Source organism: Bufo gargarizans, unplaced genomic scaffold (genome assembly GCF_014858855.1).
Source record: "Bufo gargarizans isolate SCDJY-AF-19 unplaced genomic scaffold, ASM1485885v1 fragScaff_scaffold_39_pilon, whole genome shotgun sequence".
Lineage (NCBI taxonomy): Eukaryota > Metazoa > Chordata > Amphibia > Anura > Bufonidae > Bufo > Bufo gargarizans.
The window spans coordinates 310,370-323,250 of record NW_025334109.1 but is presented as its reverse complement, the minus strand read 5'-3'; the positions used below and the strand labels follow the sequence as shown (position 1 = coordinate 323,250).

General features: G+C 47.1%; 1 protein-coding gene across 1 annotated transcript in view; it reads left to right on the top strand.

Annotated features, from left to right (window-relative positions):
* LOC122922503 overlaps positions 1-12,881 on the top strand; it is a gene marked incomplete at its 3' end in the record, with an annotated part of 439,559 nt that overhangs the window by 171,223 nt on the left and 255,455 nt on the right. The window contains exon 8 of the mRNA XM_044273117.1: positions 5,896-6,014. Coding sequence (XP_044129052.1) covers positions 5,896-6,014 — 119 coding nt within the window. The remainder of the gene's footprint in view (positions 1-5,895; positions 6,015-12,881) is intronic.

Genomic DNA, 12,881 nt, shown 5'->3' with positions numbered 1-12,881 from the left:
AAAAATTTTACGCATTTGGATTCCGTGAGGGTATGGTGAGTTCTTGTGAGATTTTATTTTTTGACACAAGTTAGTGGAATATGAGACTTTGTAAGAAAAAACAAAAAAACAAAAACAAAAAAAAAGTCTAAATGGAGCCTTACAGGGGGGTGATCAATGACAGGGGGGGGTGATCAGGGAGTCTATATGGGGTGATCACCCCCCTGTCATTGATCACCCCCTGTAAGGCTCCATTCAAATGTCCGTATGTGTTTTGCGGATCCGATTCATGGATGCGTGGATTCATAAAACACATGCGGGCGTCTGAATGGAGCCTTACAGGGGGTTATCAATGACAGGGGGGTGATCAGGGAGTCTATATGGGGTGATCACCCCCCTGTAAGGCTCCATTCAGACGTCCGTATGTATTTTGCAGATCCGATCCATGGATGCGTGGATCCGTAAAACACATACAGACGTCTGAATGGAGCCTTACAGGGGGGTGATCAATGACAGGGGGGTGATCAGGGAGTGTATATGGGGTGATCACCCCCTGTCATTAATCACCCCCCTGTAAGGCTCCATTCAGACGTCCGTATGTGTTTTGCAGATCCGATCCATGGATGCGTGGATCCGTAAAACACATACAGACGTCTGAATGGAGCCCTACAGGGGGGTGATCAATGGCAGGGGGTGATCAATGGCAGGGGGTGATCAGGGAGTCTATATGTGGTGATCACCCCTCTGTCATTGATCACCCCCCTGTAAGGCTCCATTCAGACGTCCGTATGTGTTTTGCGGATCCGATCCATGGATGCGTGGATCCGTAAAACACATACGGACGTCTGAATGGAGCCCTACAGGGGGGTGATCAGGGAGTGTATATGGGGTGATCACCCCCCTGTCATTGGTCACCCCCCTGTAAGGCTCCATTCAGACGTCTGTATGTGTTTTGCGGATCCGATCCATGGATGCGTGGATCCGTAAAACACATACAGACGTCTGAATGGAGCCCTACAGGCGGGTGATCAATGACAGGGGGGTGACCAATGGCAGGGGGTGATCAATGGCAGGGGGTGATCAATGGCAGGGGGTGATCAGGGAGTCTATATGGGGTGATCACCCCTCTGTCATTGATCACCCCCCTGTAAGGCTCCATTCAGACGTCCATATGTGTTTTGCGGATCCGATCCATGGATCCGTAAAACACATATGGATGTTTTTAATGGAGCTTTACAGGGGGGTGATCATTGACAGGGGGGTGATCAATGACAGGGGGGTGATCAGGGAGTCTATAGGGGGTGATCACCCCTCTGTCATTGATCACCCCCCTGTAAGGCTCCATTCAGACGTCCGTATGTGTTTTGCGGATCCGATCCATGGATGCGTGGATCCATAAAACACATACGGACGTCTAAGTGGAGCCTTACAGGGGGGTGATCAGGGAGTCTATATGGGATGATCACCCTCCTGTAAGGCTCCATTCAGATGTCCATATGTGTTTTGCGGATCCGATCCATGGATGCGTGGATCCGTAAAACACATACGGACGTCTGAATGGAGCCTTACAGGGGGGTGATTAATGACAGGGGTGTGATCAATGACAGGGGGGTGATCAGGGAGTGTATATGGGGTGATCACCCCCCTGTCATTGATCACCCCCCTGTAAGGCTCCATTCATACGTCCGTATGTGTTTTGCGGATCCGATCCATGGATCCGTGGATCCGTAAAACAGGGGGGTGATCAATGACAGGGGGGTGATCAATGACAGGGGGGTGATCAGGGAGTCTATATGGGGTTAATAAGGGGTTAATTAGTGACAGGGGGGGGTGTAGTGTAGTGTGGTGCTTGGTGCTACTTTACTGAGCTGCCTGTGTCCTCTGGTGGTCGATCCAAGCAAAAGGGACCACCAGAGGACCAGGTAGCAGGTATATTAGCCGCTGTTATCAAAACAGTGTCTAATATACCTGTTAGGGGTTAAAAAAATCGTATCTACAGCCTGCCAGCGAACGATCGCCGCTGGCAGGCTGTAGATCCAGTCTCTTACCTTCCGATCCTGTGTGCGCGCGTTCACAGGAAATCTTGCGTCTCGCGAAATAACGCGTATATGCGTGACTGTGCCTGGGACAGCCGCCTCCGGGCCGCGATCCTGCGATAGCCGGTTAATAATCAAATCTAATATATAAAGCTGAGTGTGTGTGTATGTATGTCCGCTAAAGGAATCCGCACTGTCGCATGTACAATCACGAAATTTGGCACACAGGTACACCAGGTGTCCGGGAAGATTTTAGACCGGGTCTCAGCTCTCCAGGACGTACTGTTCCTGATATATTCCCACCAAATATGGCACATCACATGACCTACTTTAGCCAATAGAAGCCACACAATCACATGTCCCTTATCAGCAAATAGAAGCTCGCAGGTCCTTAGTCTCCACATACACACAGATTTACACCAGGTTTCCATAACAATCCAGCCATTTTTCTTCACTGCTGTAGGTCAGCTTTAAAGGGGCAGGGCTCTGTGGATAACACTTAAGGGAGCGGAGTGCTGTGGAGGTCACAGTTAATGGGGCAGGTAGGGTGGCCATTAAGGCCACCCTCAAAAGACTTAAAACCCCGCCCCCAGGCTTGCTAAGCCACGCCCCCCCCTCCGCAGCTGACGGGGATTGAACAAATGCAGGTAAAAATCAACTTCTGTCAGCTGCAAGGGAGGGATGGAGGGTGACTTTCTCCCTGCAGCTTATGCTTAGACAGCACAGTGCTGCTGTCTGAGAGCGAGCTGTTCAAAAGGACATCCCTGTTTCCATCCAGGCCCTGCACCAGACGGAGGACACCAAATTTTGAAAGCCGGACTGTCCGAACTAAAACTGGACCTCTGGCCACCCTAGGGGCAGGCTGCTGTGGAGGTCAGTTAAGTGGACGGTCCACTATGGAGGTCATTGATAAGGGTCAGATTGCTGTAGATGCCACTGTTAAGGGGATGGGGTGTTGTGGAAATCACTGTTAAGGTCACTGTTTAGGGGCCAGGGAACGGTGGAGGTCACAGTTAAGGGGAAGGTCCGCTATGGAGGTCAGTGTTAAGGGGCAGGGTGTTGTAGAGGTCACATTTTAAGGGAACAGAGCTCTGTGGAGGTCACTGTTCCCGAGACGGGGTACTGTGGAGGTCACTATTAAAAGGGGAGGGCGCTGTGGATGTTACTGTTAAGGAGGCAGGCCGCTGTGGAGGTCACTATTAAGGGAGGAGGGGACTGTAGAGGCCACTATTAAAAGGGCAGTGGGGTACTGTGAGGTCACTGTGAAGGGAGCGGGGTACAGTGGAGGTCACTGTGAAGGGAGCGGGGTACAGTGAAGGTCACTGTTAAAGGGGCCGTCGCTGTGGAGGTCTCTGTTAAGGGGCCGTGAAGGGTGGAGGACAGTTAAAGGGACTGTAACCTGTTAAGGGGGCGGGCCCCTGTAGAGGTCACTCTCAAGGGGGTGGGGTGCTGTGGAACTCGCTGTTAAAGAGGCAGGCTGCTGTGAAGGTCAAAGTTAGGGGGTGGTCTACTGTGGAGGTCCCACTTTAAGGAGATTGGGTACTGTGGGGTGGTCAGTGTTAAGGGGTGGGGGGCCGTGGAGGTCACTGTTAAGGGGTAGGGTACTGTAGATGTCACTGTCATAGGGGATACTGTCAATATTTTTTAACGACACACACAAACATTAAATGAAATAGATAAAATATACACGTCTAAAGCCGGGCCCTTCTGCTAGTACTTTATAAAATAGAGCTAAATTAACTATAAACACAAGCTTCTAGATACTAACCAATAGGAGATTACAGAATATATATGATTATTCCCACCTGGTTATTCCTACGGGGGTTATTTCCATCTATCCCCAGATGGGAATAACCCTTGCATTTAATAACTCACACAGGGGCACCCTTCAGCTAGGGACCCTAGGGGGTAGTGTATATAAGTGTGAAGTGACTCTCGCCTTCCTAACATGCCTTTTGCTATCATATATTAATTTTTTAATGCTTGGTTAGTGTTCAGAAGCTTTTTTTTATTTATTTTTTAGCTCTATTTCATGAAGTATTTGCCTATTCAATGTGAAGTGTTATGATAATAAGGTGACAAGTTGAATTTCATCTCCTAGAAAGGTAATTTTGTTTGCTGTTATTTACGGGCCATTAACAAATGGCCGTGTGAATACACCCATAGACGTCAACAGTTCCAAAAACGCCATTATATGAATGTACCCTTGCAGGTTTAATGGAAAAACTATGCAAAACTAGTTGCCACTCACCGGTATACAGTACAGACCAAAAGTTTGGACACACCTTTTCATTCAAAGAGTTTTCTTTATTTTCATAACTATGAAAATTGTAGATTCACACTGAAGGCATCAAAACTATGAATTAACACATGTGGACTTATATACATAACAAAAAAGCGTGAAACAACTAAAAATATGTCATATTCTAGGCTCTTCAAAGTAGCCACCTTTTGCTTTGATTACTGCTTTGCACACTCTTGGCATTCTCTTGATGAGCTTCAGGAGGTAGTCACCTGAAATGGTTTTCACTTCACAGGTGTGCCCTGTCAGGTTCAATAAGTGGGATTTCTTGCCTTATAAATGGGGTTTTTGCGTTGTGGAGAAGTCAGGTGGATACACAGCTGATAGTCCTACTGAATAGACTGTTAGAATTTGTATTATGGCAAGAAAAAAGCAGCTAAGTAAAGAAAAACGAGTGGCCATCATTACTTTAAGAAATGAAGGTCAGTCAGTCCGAAAAATTGGGAAAACTTTGAAAGTGTCCCCAAGTGCAGTCACAAAAACCATCAAGCGCTACAAAGAAACTGTCTCACATGCGGACCGCCCCAGGAAAGGAAGACCAAGAGTCACCTCTGCTGCGGAGGATAAGTTCATCTGAGTCACCAGCCTCAGAAATCGCAGGTTAACAGCAGCTCAGATTAGAGACCAGGTCAATGCCACACAGAGGAGCAGACACCTCTCTAGAACAACTGTTAAGAGGAGACTGTGTGAATAAGGCCTTCATGGTAGAATATCTGCTAGGAAACCACTGCTAAGGACAGGCAACAAGCAGAAGAGACTTGTTTGGGCTAAAGAACACAAGGAATGGACATTAGACCAGTGGAAATCTGTGCTTTGGTCTGATGAGTCCAAATTTGAGATCTTTGGTTCCAACCACCGTGTCTTTGTGCGACGCAGAAAAGGTGAACGGATGGACTCTACATGCCCGGTTCCCACCGTGAAGCATGGAGGAGGTGTGATGGTGTGGGGGTGCTTTGCTGGTGACACTGTTGGGGATTTATTCAAAATTGAAGGCATGCTGAACCAGCATGGCTACCGCAGCATCTTGCAGCGGCATGCTATTCCATCCGGTTTGCGTTTAGTTGGACCATCATTTCTTTTTCAACAGGACAATGACCCCAAACACACCTCCAGGCTGTGTAAGGGCTATTTGACCATGAAGGAGAGTGATGGGGTGCTGCGCCAGATGACCTGGCCTCCACAGTTACCGGACCTGAACCCAATTGAGATGGTTTGGGGTGAGCTGGACCTCAGAGTGAAGGCAAAAGGGCCAACAAGTGCTAAGCATCTCTGGGAACTCCTTCAAGACTGTTGGAAGACCATTTCAAGTGACTACCTCTTGAAGCTCATCAAGAGAATGCCAAGAGTGTGCAAAGCAGTAATCAAAACAAAATGTGGCTACTTTGAAGAACCTAGAATATGACATGTTTGTTATGTATATCATTCCACATGTGTTAATTCATAGTTTTGATGCCTTCAGTGTGAATCTACAATTTTCATAGTCATGAAAATAAAGAAAACTTTTTGAATGAGAAGGTGTGTCCAAACTTTTGATCTGTACTGTATATAAATTAACCAGTTAACCTTATTGTTTTACAGATAATGCTGATGTGAAGTATCAAACTGGCTTCAATAACCATATAAAGGAAAAGGCATATGAATGTTTGCAGTCTAGATTTGGCATTTTAACAGATTCTAATATTTCTGATATTAATAAGGTAAGTTATTCCTGCCTGCACCTCAATTGCCTGAATCCTTTCTGCAACCTGATTGCCTGAATCTTGCTCTGCGTTCCTATCAGGGGCGGACTGAGAACTTAAAGTGGCCTTGTAAAAAAACAAAATGTGGCCCCAAATTCTAGATGAGTCCAAACTGACAGAAGGTGGGGAAACACAAGTAGGCAGGGACAACAGGAGCCACACATAGACAGCAATACCATAGTGCAGCACAAAATTCTGCCCCAACAAATCCAAGCACCACAGTGCAGAATAACATACTGCCCTATAACTATACTGAGGACAGTGATACAGTTAAATTTAGGAGGACATCTGCCGCTGTTTGCCAGTGCATAGGTATCTGATGTTCCTAGCATTAATTAATGCTGAAAGCATCAGATTATTATGTACCTGGCCAGCGGCCGTGAGGAGGGCTTGGGTGGCCCCCTCAGCATCGGCTCATGGGAAAATTTCCCTGCAGGGTATATGGCTGTAAGCCGTGTACCGGGGTGAGCTCCCCAGACTACAGCGAAGTCACAGACAAGGAAAGCGACACTGACACCAGCTTACTATGCAAGAACAGAAACTTTACTTAGACAACGAGTAATAACATAAGAACAATACAAACATGCATAGAAAACGCTATATCCCCGGACCCACAGTCAACATCCCTGCCCACTGGACAAGCCTATCCGATGGCGGACACAGCAGAGCCTGCAAGTCGTGCTGTGCCGCTACAGAGGACACCTCTAGCCGATGGCAAATGCAGCAGAGCCTGCAAGTCAATAACTGCGCTGCAGTCCAGTACAGTACAGCCTAGCAAAACGATCTACTCCTAACTAACTGTCACGGACGGTGTACAGGAAACAAGGCAAAGCAACATGTATAAACGACTCGCTGGATCCAAAAACTAAGGAACCAAGGGAGACCCCTGCAGAAGACCTGGCACTTTCCCTGGCTGCTCAGCCTATGCAAAGATCCGAATGGTGGAGGTTTGCATATCCACGAACCTTGACTATAAAGCCCTGAGCACCCTACAATAGTGAGGGGACACGACCACCGGCTCCCTACATAAGATACGGAGGGAGTCAGGGTCACCTGGGATCCAGCAAACAGAAAATAACAGATAAAGGTACGACACTTAGCTTTGAAGCAAACAGGAGGCCAGAGTCAGCGTGCACACACACTCCAGGAAGTAGTATAAGCCGCCCAGAAAAGCCTTCTGGGGAAGAATTTAAAAGGGAAGCAATTAGTCCAACACATGACAGCTGAGAGAGCCTAACGAGAGGAGGAGCTGAATACCACAACACAGAAACTCAAGGAGGAGGTTCTGAAACGTCTCTGTCAGAGCTTCTCAGCTGTCTGGTTGTGACACTCTGTCAGAGCTTCTCAGCTGTCTGGTTGTGACAGTACCCCTCCCTCTACGAGTGGACTCCGGACACTCAGAACCCACCTTCTCAGGATGGGACCTATGGAAAGCCCTGATGAGACGAGAGGCCTTAATGTCCGTCACTGGGACCCACATCCTCTCCTCAGGACCATACCCCTCCCACTGAACAAGGTACTGAAGAGAACCGCGGACAACACGAGAATCCACAATCCTAGAGACCTGAAATTCAAGATTCCCATCAACCATAATCGGAGGAGGAGGCAAAGGCGAGGGTACAATGGGTTGAACATAAGGTTTCAATAAGGACTTATGAAAAACATTATGGATCTTCCAAGTCTGAGGAAGATCAAGACGGTATGCAACAGGATTGATGACAGACAGGATTTTGTAATGCCCAATAAACCTAGGACCCAACTTCCAGGAGGGAACCTTCAATTTGATATTCTTGGTAGACAACCACACCAGATCACCAACATTCAGGTCCGGACCAAGCACACGTCTCATATCAGCCACACGCTTATATCTCTCACTCATGCTCTTTAGATTATCTTGAATCTTTTGCCAAATAGATGACAAAGACGAGGAGAATCTGTCCTCATCAGGTAAACCAGAAGACCCCTCTCCCGAGAAAGTCCCAAACTGTGGATGAAACCCATATGCACCAAAAAATGGTGACTTATCAGAGGACTCCTGACGACGGTTATTTAAAGCAACTCAGCAAGGGACAAAAAAGAACACCAATCCTCTTGATTCTCCGCCACAAAACAACGCAGATATGTCTCCAGATTCTGATTGACGCGCTCTGTCTGGCCATTCGACTGCGGGTGGAAAGCAGAAGAGAATGACAACCGAACCCCCAAGCGAGAACAGAAAGCCTTCCAGAATCTGGAAACAAACTGCGTGCCCCTATCAGAGACTATGTCTGAAGGAATACCGTGCAATTTGACAATGTGATCAACAAATGCCTGCGCCAGCGTCTTAGCATTGGGCAAACCAGGAAAAGGGATGAAATGCACCATTTTGCTAAAACGGTCCACCACCACCAGAATCACAGTCTTCCCCGAGGAACGAGGCAGGTCCGTTATGAAGTCCATGGACAGATGTGTCCAAGGACGGGAAGGAATGGGTAAGGGAAGGAGAGGACCTGATGGCCGTGAATGAGGGACTTTGGCACGAGCGCAAGTCTCGCAGGCTGCCACAAAACCCTCAACCGACTTACAAAGCGCAGGCCACCAGAATCTCCGAACGATGAGATCCAGTGTGGCTCTTACCCCCGGGTGCCCAGCAAGGACCGTATCGTGGTGTTCTTTAAAAATCTTGTGTCTTAAAGCGAGAGGCACAAACAACCTCTCAGGAGGACAAAGATCAGGAGCCTTTGACTGGGCTGCCTGCACCTCTGCCTCCAATTCAGGAAAAAGAGCAGAGACCACCACACTTTCAGCCAAAATGGGACCCGGGTCTTCAAAATTCCCGCCTCCCGGAAAACAACGTGACAGGGCATCTGCCTTCACATTCTTAACTCCAGGGCGGAACGTGACAATAAAATTAAACCTAGAAAAGAACAACGACCATCTGGCCTGTCTCGGGTTCAGACGCTTGGCTGACTCCAAGTAGGCCAGATTTTTATGGTCAGTAAATACGGTAATAGGGTGTCTGGCTCCCTCTAGCCAATGGCGCCATTCCTCAAAAGCCAACTTGATGGCCAACAATTCTCTATCTCCCACATCATAATTTCTCTCTGCGGAGGAGAGTTTTCTTGAGAAAAAGGCACACGGTCGCCAATTGGCAGGAGAGGAACCCTGAGACAAGACCGCCCCCACACCCACCTCAGAAGCATCAACCTCAACTATGAAGGGTAAAGAAACATCAGGTTGCACCAAGATGGGAGCGGAAGCAAAACTCTCCTTGATATCAGAAAAAGCCTTACGCGCCTCTACTGACCAAGAAGAAAAATCTACCCCCTTTCTGGTCATATCAGTGAGTGGTTTAACAATAGAAGAATAATTCAAAATGAACTTCCTGTAATAATTGGCAAAGCCCAAAAAACGCATCAGCGCCTTTTGATTCTCAGGAAGCTCCCACTCAAGCACAGCGCGGACCTTCTCGGGGTCCATGCGAAAACCAAAAGCGGAGAGAAGAAACCCCAGAAATTGAATTTCTGGAACCGCAAACACACATTTTTCCAGTTTCGCATATAATTTATTCTCCCGCAGGATGAGCAAGACCTGACGTAAATGTTCCTTATGAGTTTTGAAATCGGGAGAAAAAAATCAAAATGTCATCCAAATACACCAATACAAATTTTCCCATCAAATGATAAAAAATGCTGTTCACGAAATGCTGAAAAACGGCTGGGGCATTCATCAAACCAAAAGGCATAACCAAATTTTCAAAATGGCCCTCAGGGTTATTAAAGGCCGTCTTCCATTCGTCCCCTTCTCTGACCCTGACCAGGTTGTATGCCCCTCTTAAATCTAATTTGGAAAAGACTTTAGCCCCAACAACCTGGTTAAATAAGTCCGGGATCAGAGGAAGCGGATAAGGGTCACGAATTGTGATATTGTTCAGCTCCCTGAAATCCAGACAAGGTCTTAAAGAACCATCTTTTTTCTTAACAAAGAAAAAACCAGCGGCAACAGGTGACTTCGAGGGTCGTATGTGTCCCTTTCTCAGACTCTCAGAGATATAAGCACGCATAGCGATCCTCTCAGGTTGGGAAAGATTGTATAAACGAGATTTAGGCAGCTTGGCGTCTGGGATGAGATTAATAGGGCAATCGTACTCCCTGTGCGGGGGCAAATCCTGAACTCCACTCTCAGAGAAGACATCTGAAAATTCAGAGAGAAAAGATGGTACAGTCTTAGTAGCAACCTCAGAAACAGATGTCATGAGGCAATTCTCTCTGCAAAAGTCACTCCAACCATTTATTTGCCTTGCTTGCCAATCAATGGTGGGGTTATGCTTAGTGAGCCAGGGCAACCCCAACACCAGAGGGGTGGGTAAACCGCTAAGGACGAAACATGACACATCCTCAACATGAGCATCACTCACAATTAAACGGATATTGTGAACTATGCCCTTTAATGATTTTTGAGAAAGTGGAGCGGAATCGATAGCAAAAACAGGAATATCCTTTCCCAAAGTGCGCACCTGGAAACCATGAGTTATCGCAAATTGATTATCAATGAGATTAACCGCTGCTCCACTATCCACAAAAATCTCACAAAAAATGTTCTTGCTCTCTAGCGCCACCCTAGCCGGCAGGAAAAAACGGGAACTACAAGCAAATGGAAAACCTTCAATTTCCGCCTCAACCCTGCCAATAGTAACAGACGGAACATTTTTAAAAGATTTTTTCCTTTTTGTTTCTTTATTACTCCCAGAAAACTGCCTGAATCTCCTAGAGGGACAAATATTTTCCAAATGATTTATACCTCCACAACAAAAACAAACCCACCCATGCGAGCTGAATCTTCTATTGTCAGAAGCAATCAACCCCAGCTGCATGGGCTCCTGCTCAGAAGGGGCTGACGGCGACTGAGACCCCTGCGCACAGAACGGGACCGCTGCACTGTCCTGGGACTGAGTATGACAGGAAGGGGACATCTCTCCTCTCTCTCTAAGACGCCTGTCAATACGAACGGCCTGAGACATAGCAGAGTCCAAAGAACTAGGCCTCTCATGAAAGGCAAATGCATCTTTCAATCCCTCTGAAAGACCATGGCAAAATTGACTTCGGAGCGCAGCATCATTCCAACCAGTATCAACTGCCCATCTCCGAAATTCTGAGCAGTATATTTCTGCGGATTGTTTACCCTGGCATAATAGACGTAGTTTAGACTCAGCCATAGCAATACGATCCGGATCATCATATATCTGACCCAGGGCTAAAAAGAATTCATCCACTGAACGGAGAGGCCGTGCCCCCTCCGGCAGCGAAAAGGCCCAGGACTGAGCGTTACCTCTGAGCAGCGATATAATGATCCCCACCCTCCGTTCCTCATCACCAGAGGAGTGGGGAAGAAGGCGAAAATGGAGTTTGCAAGCCTCTCTAAAGCGCACAAAATTCTCACTACCCCCGGAGAACGTATCCGGGAGCGAGATCTTAGGCTCAGAACAAACTCCATGAACGCAAGCTGAACCGGTCACTTGAAGCTGAGAAAAAGTCTTACGGAGATCAGCTACCTCCAATGAAAGACCCTAAAGGCGTTCAGCCAAAAGTGAAACCGGATCCATGCTTGAGACGGTTACGGCGGCTTATAATGTCACGGACGGTGTACAGGAAACAAGGCAAAGCAACATGTATAAACGACTCGCTGGATCCAAAAACTAAGGAACCAAGGGAGACTCCTGCAGAAGACCTGGCACTTTCCCTGGCTGCTCAGCCTATGCAATGATCCGAATGGTGGAGGTTTGCATATCCACAAACCTTGACTATAAAGCCCTGAGCACCCTACAATAGTGAGGGGACACGACCACCGGCTCCCTACACAAGATACGGAGGGAGTCAGGGTCACCTGGGATCCAGCAAACAGAAAATAACAGATAAAGGTACGACACTTAGCTTTGAAGCAAACAGGAGGCCAGAGTCAGCGTGCACACACACTCCAGGAAGTAGTATAAGCCGCCCAGAAAAGCCTTCTGGGGAAGAATTTAAAAGGGAAGCAATTAGTCCAACACATGACAGCTGAGAGAGCCTAACGAGAGGAGGAGCTGAATACCACAACACAGAAACTCAAGGAGGAGGTTCTGAAAGGCCTCTGTCAGAGCTTCTCAGCTGTCTGGTTGTGACACTCTGTCAGAGCTTCTCAGCTGTCTGGTTGTGACACTAACTAACTAATGCTAGGCCTAGACTAGTCTCTGTATCTTCAGGCGCCACACAATACAGGTCCTTGTGATAAAGTTCATTATTTTCTGTAATGTACTGATAAACATTAGACTTTCATATATTTTAGATTCATTACACACAACTGAAGTAGTTCAAGCCTTTTATTGTTTTAATATTGATGATTTTGGCATACAGCTCATGAAAACCCAAAATTCCTATCTAAAGAAATTAGCATATCATGAAAAGGTTCTCTAAACGAACTATTAACCTAATCATCTGAATCAACTAATTAACTCTAAACACCTGCAAAAGATTCCTGAGGCTTTTAAAAACTCCCAGCCTGGTTCATTACTCAAAACCGCAATCATGGGTAAGACTGCCGACCTGACTGCTGTCCAGAAGGCCATCACTGACACCCTCAAGCAAGAGGGTAAGACACAGAAAGAAATTTCTGAACGAATAGGCTGTTCCCAGAGTGCTGTATCAAGGCACCTCAGTGGGAAGTCTGTGGGAAGGAAAAAAAGTGTGGCAGAAAACGCTGCACAATGAGAAGAGGTGACCAGACCATGAGGAAGATTGTGGAGAAGGACCGATTCCAGACCTTGGGGGACCTGCGGAAGCAGTGGACTGAGTCTGGAGTAGAAACATCCAG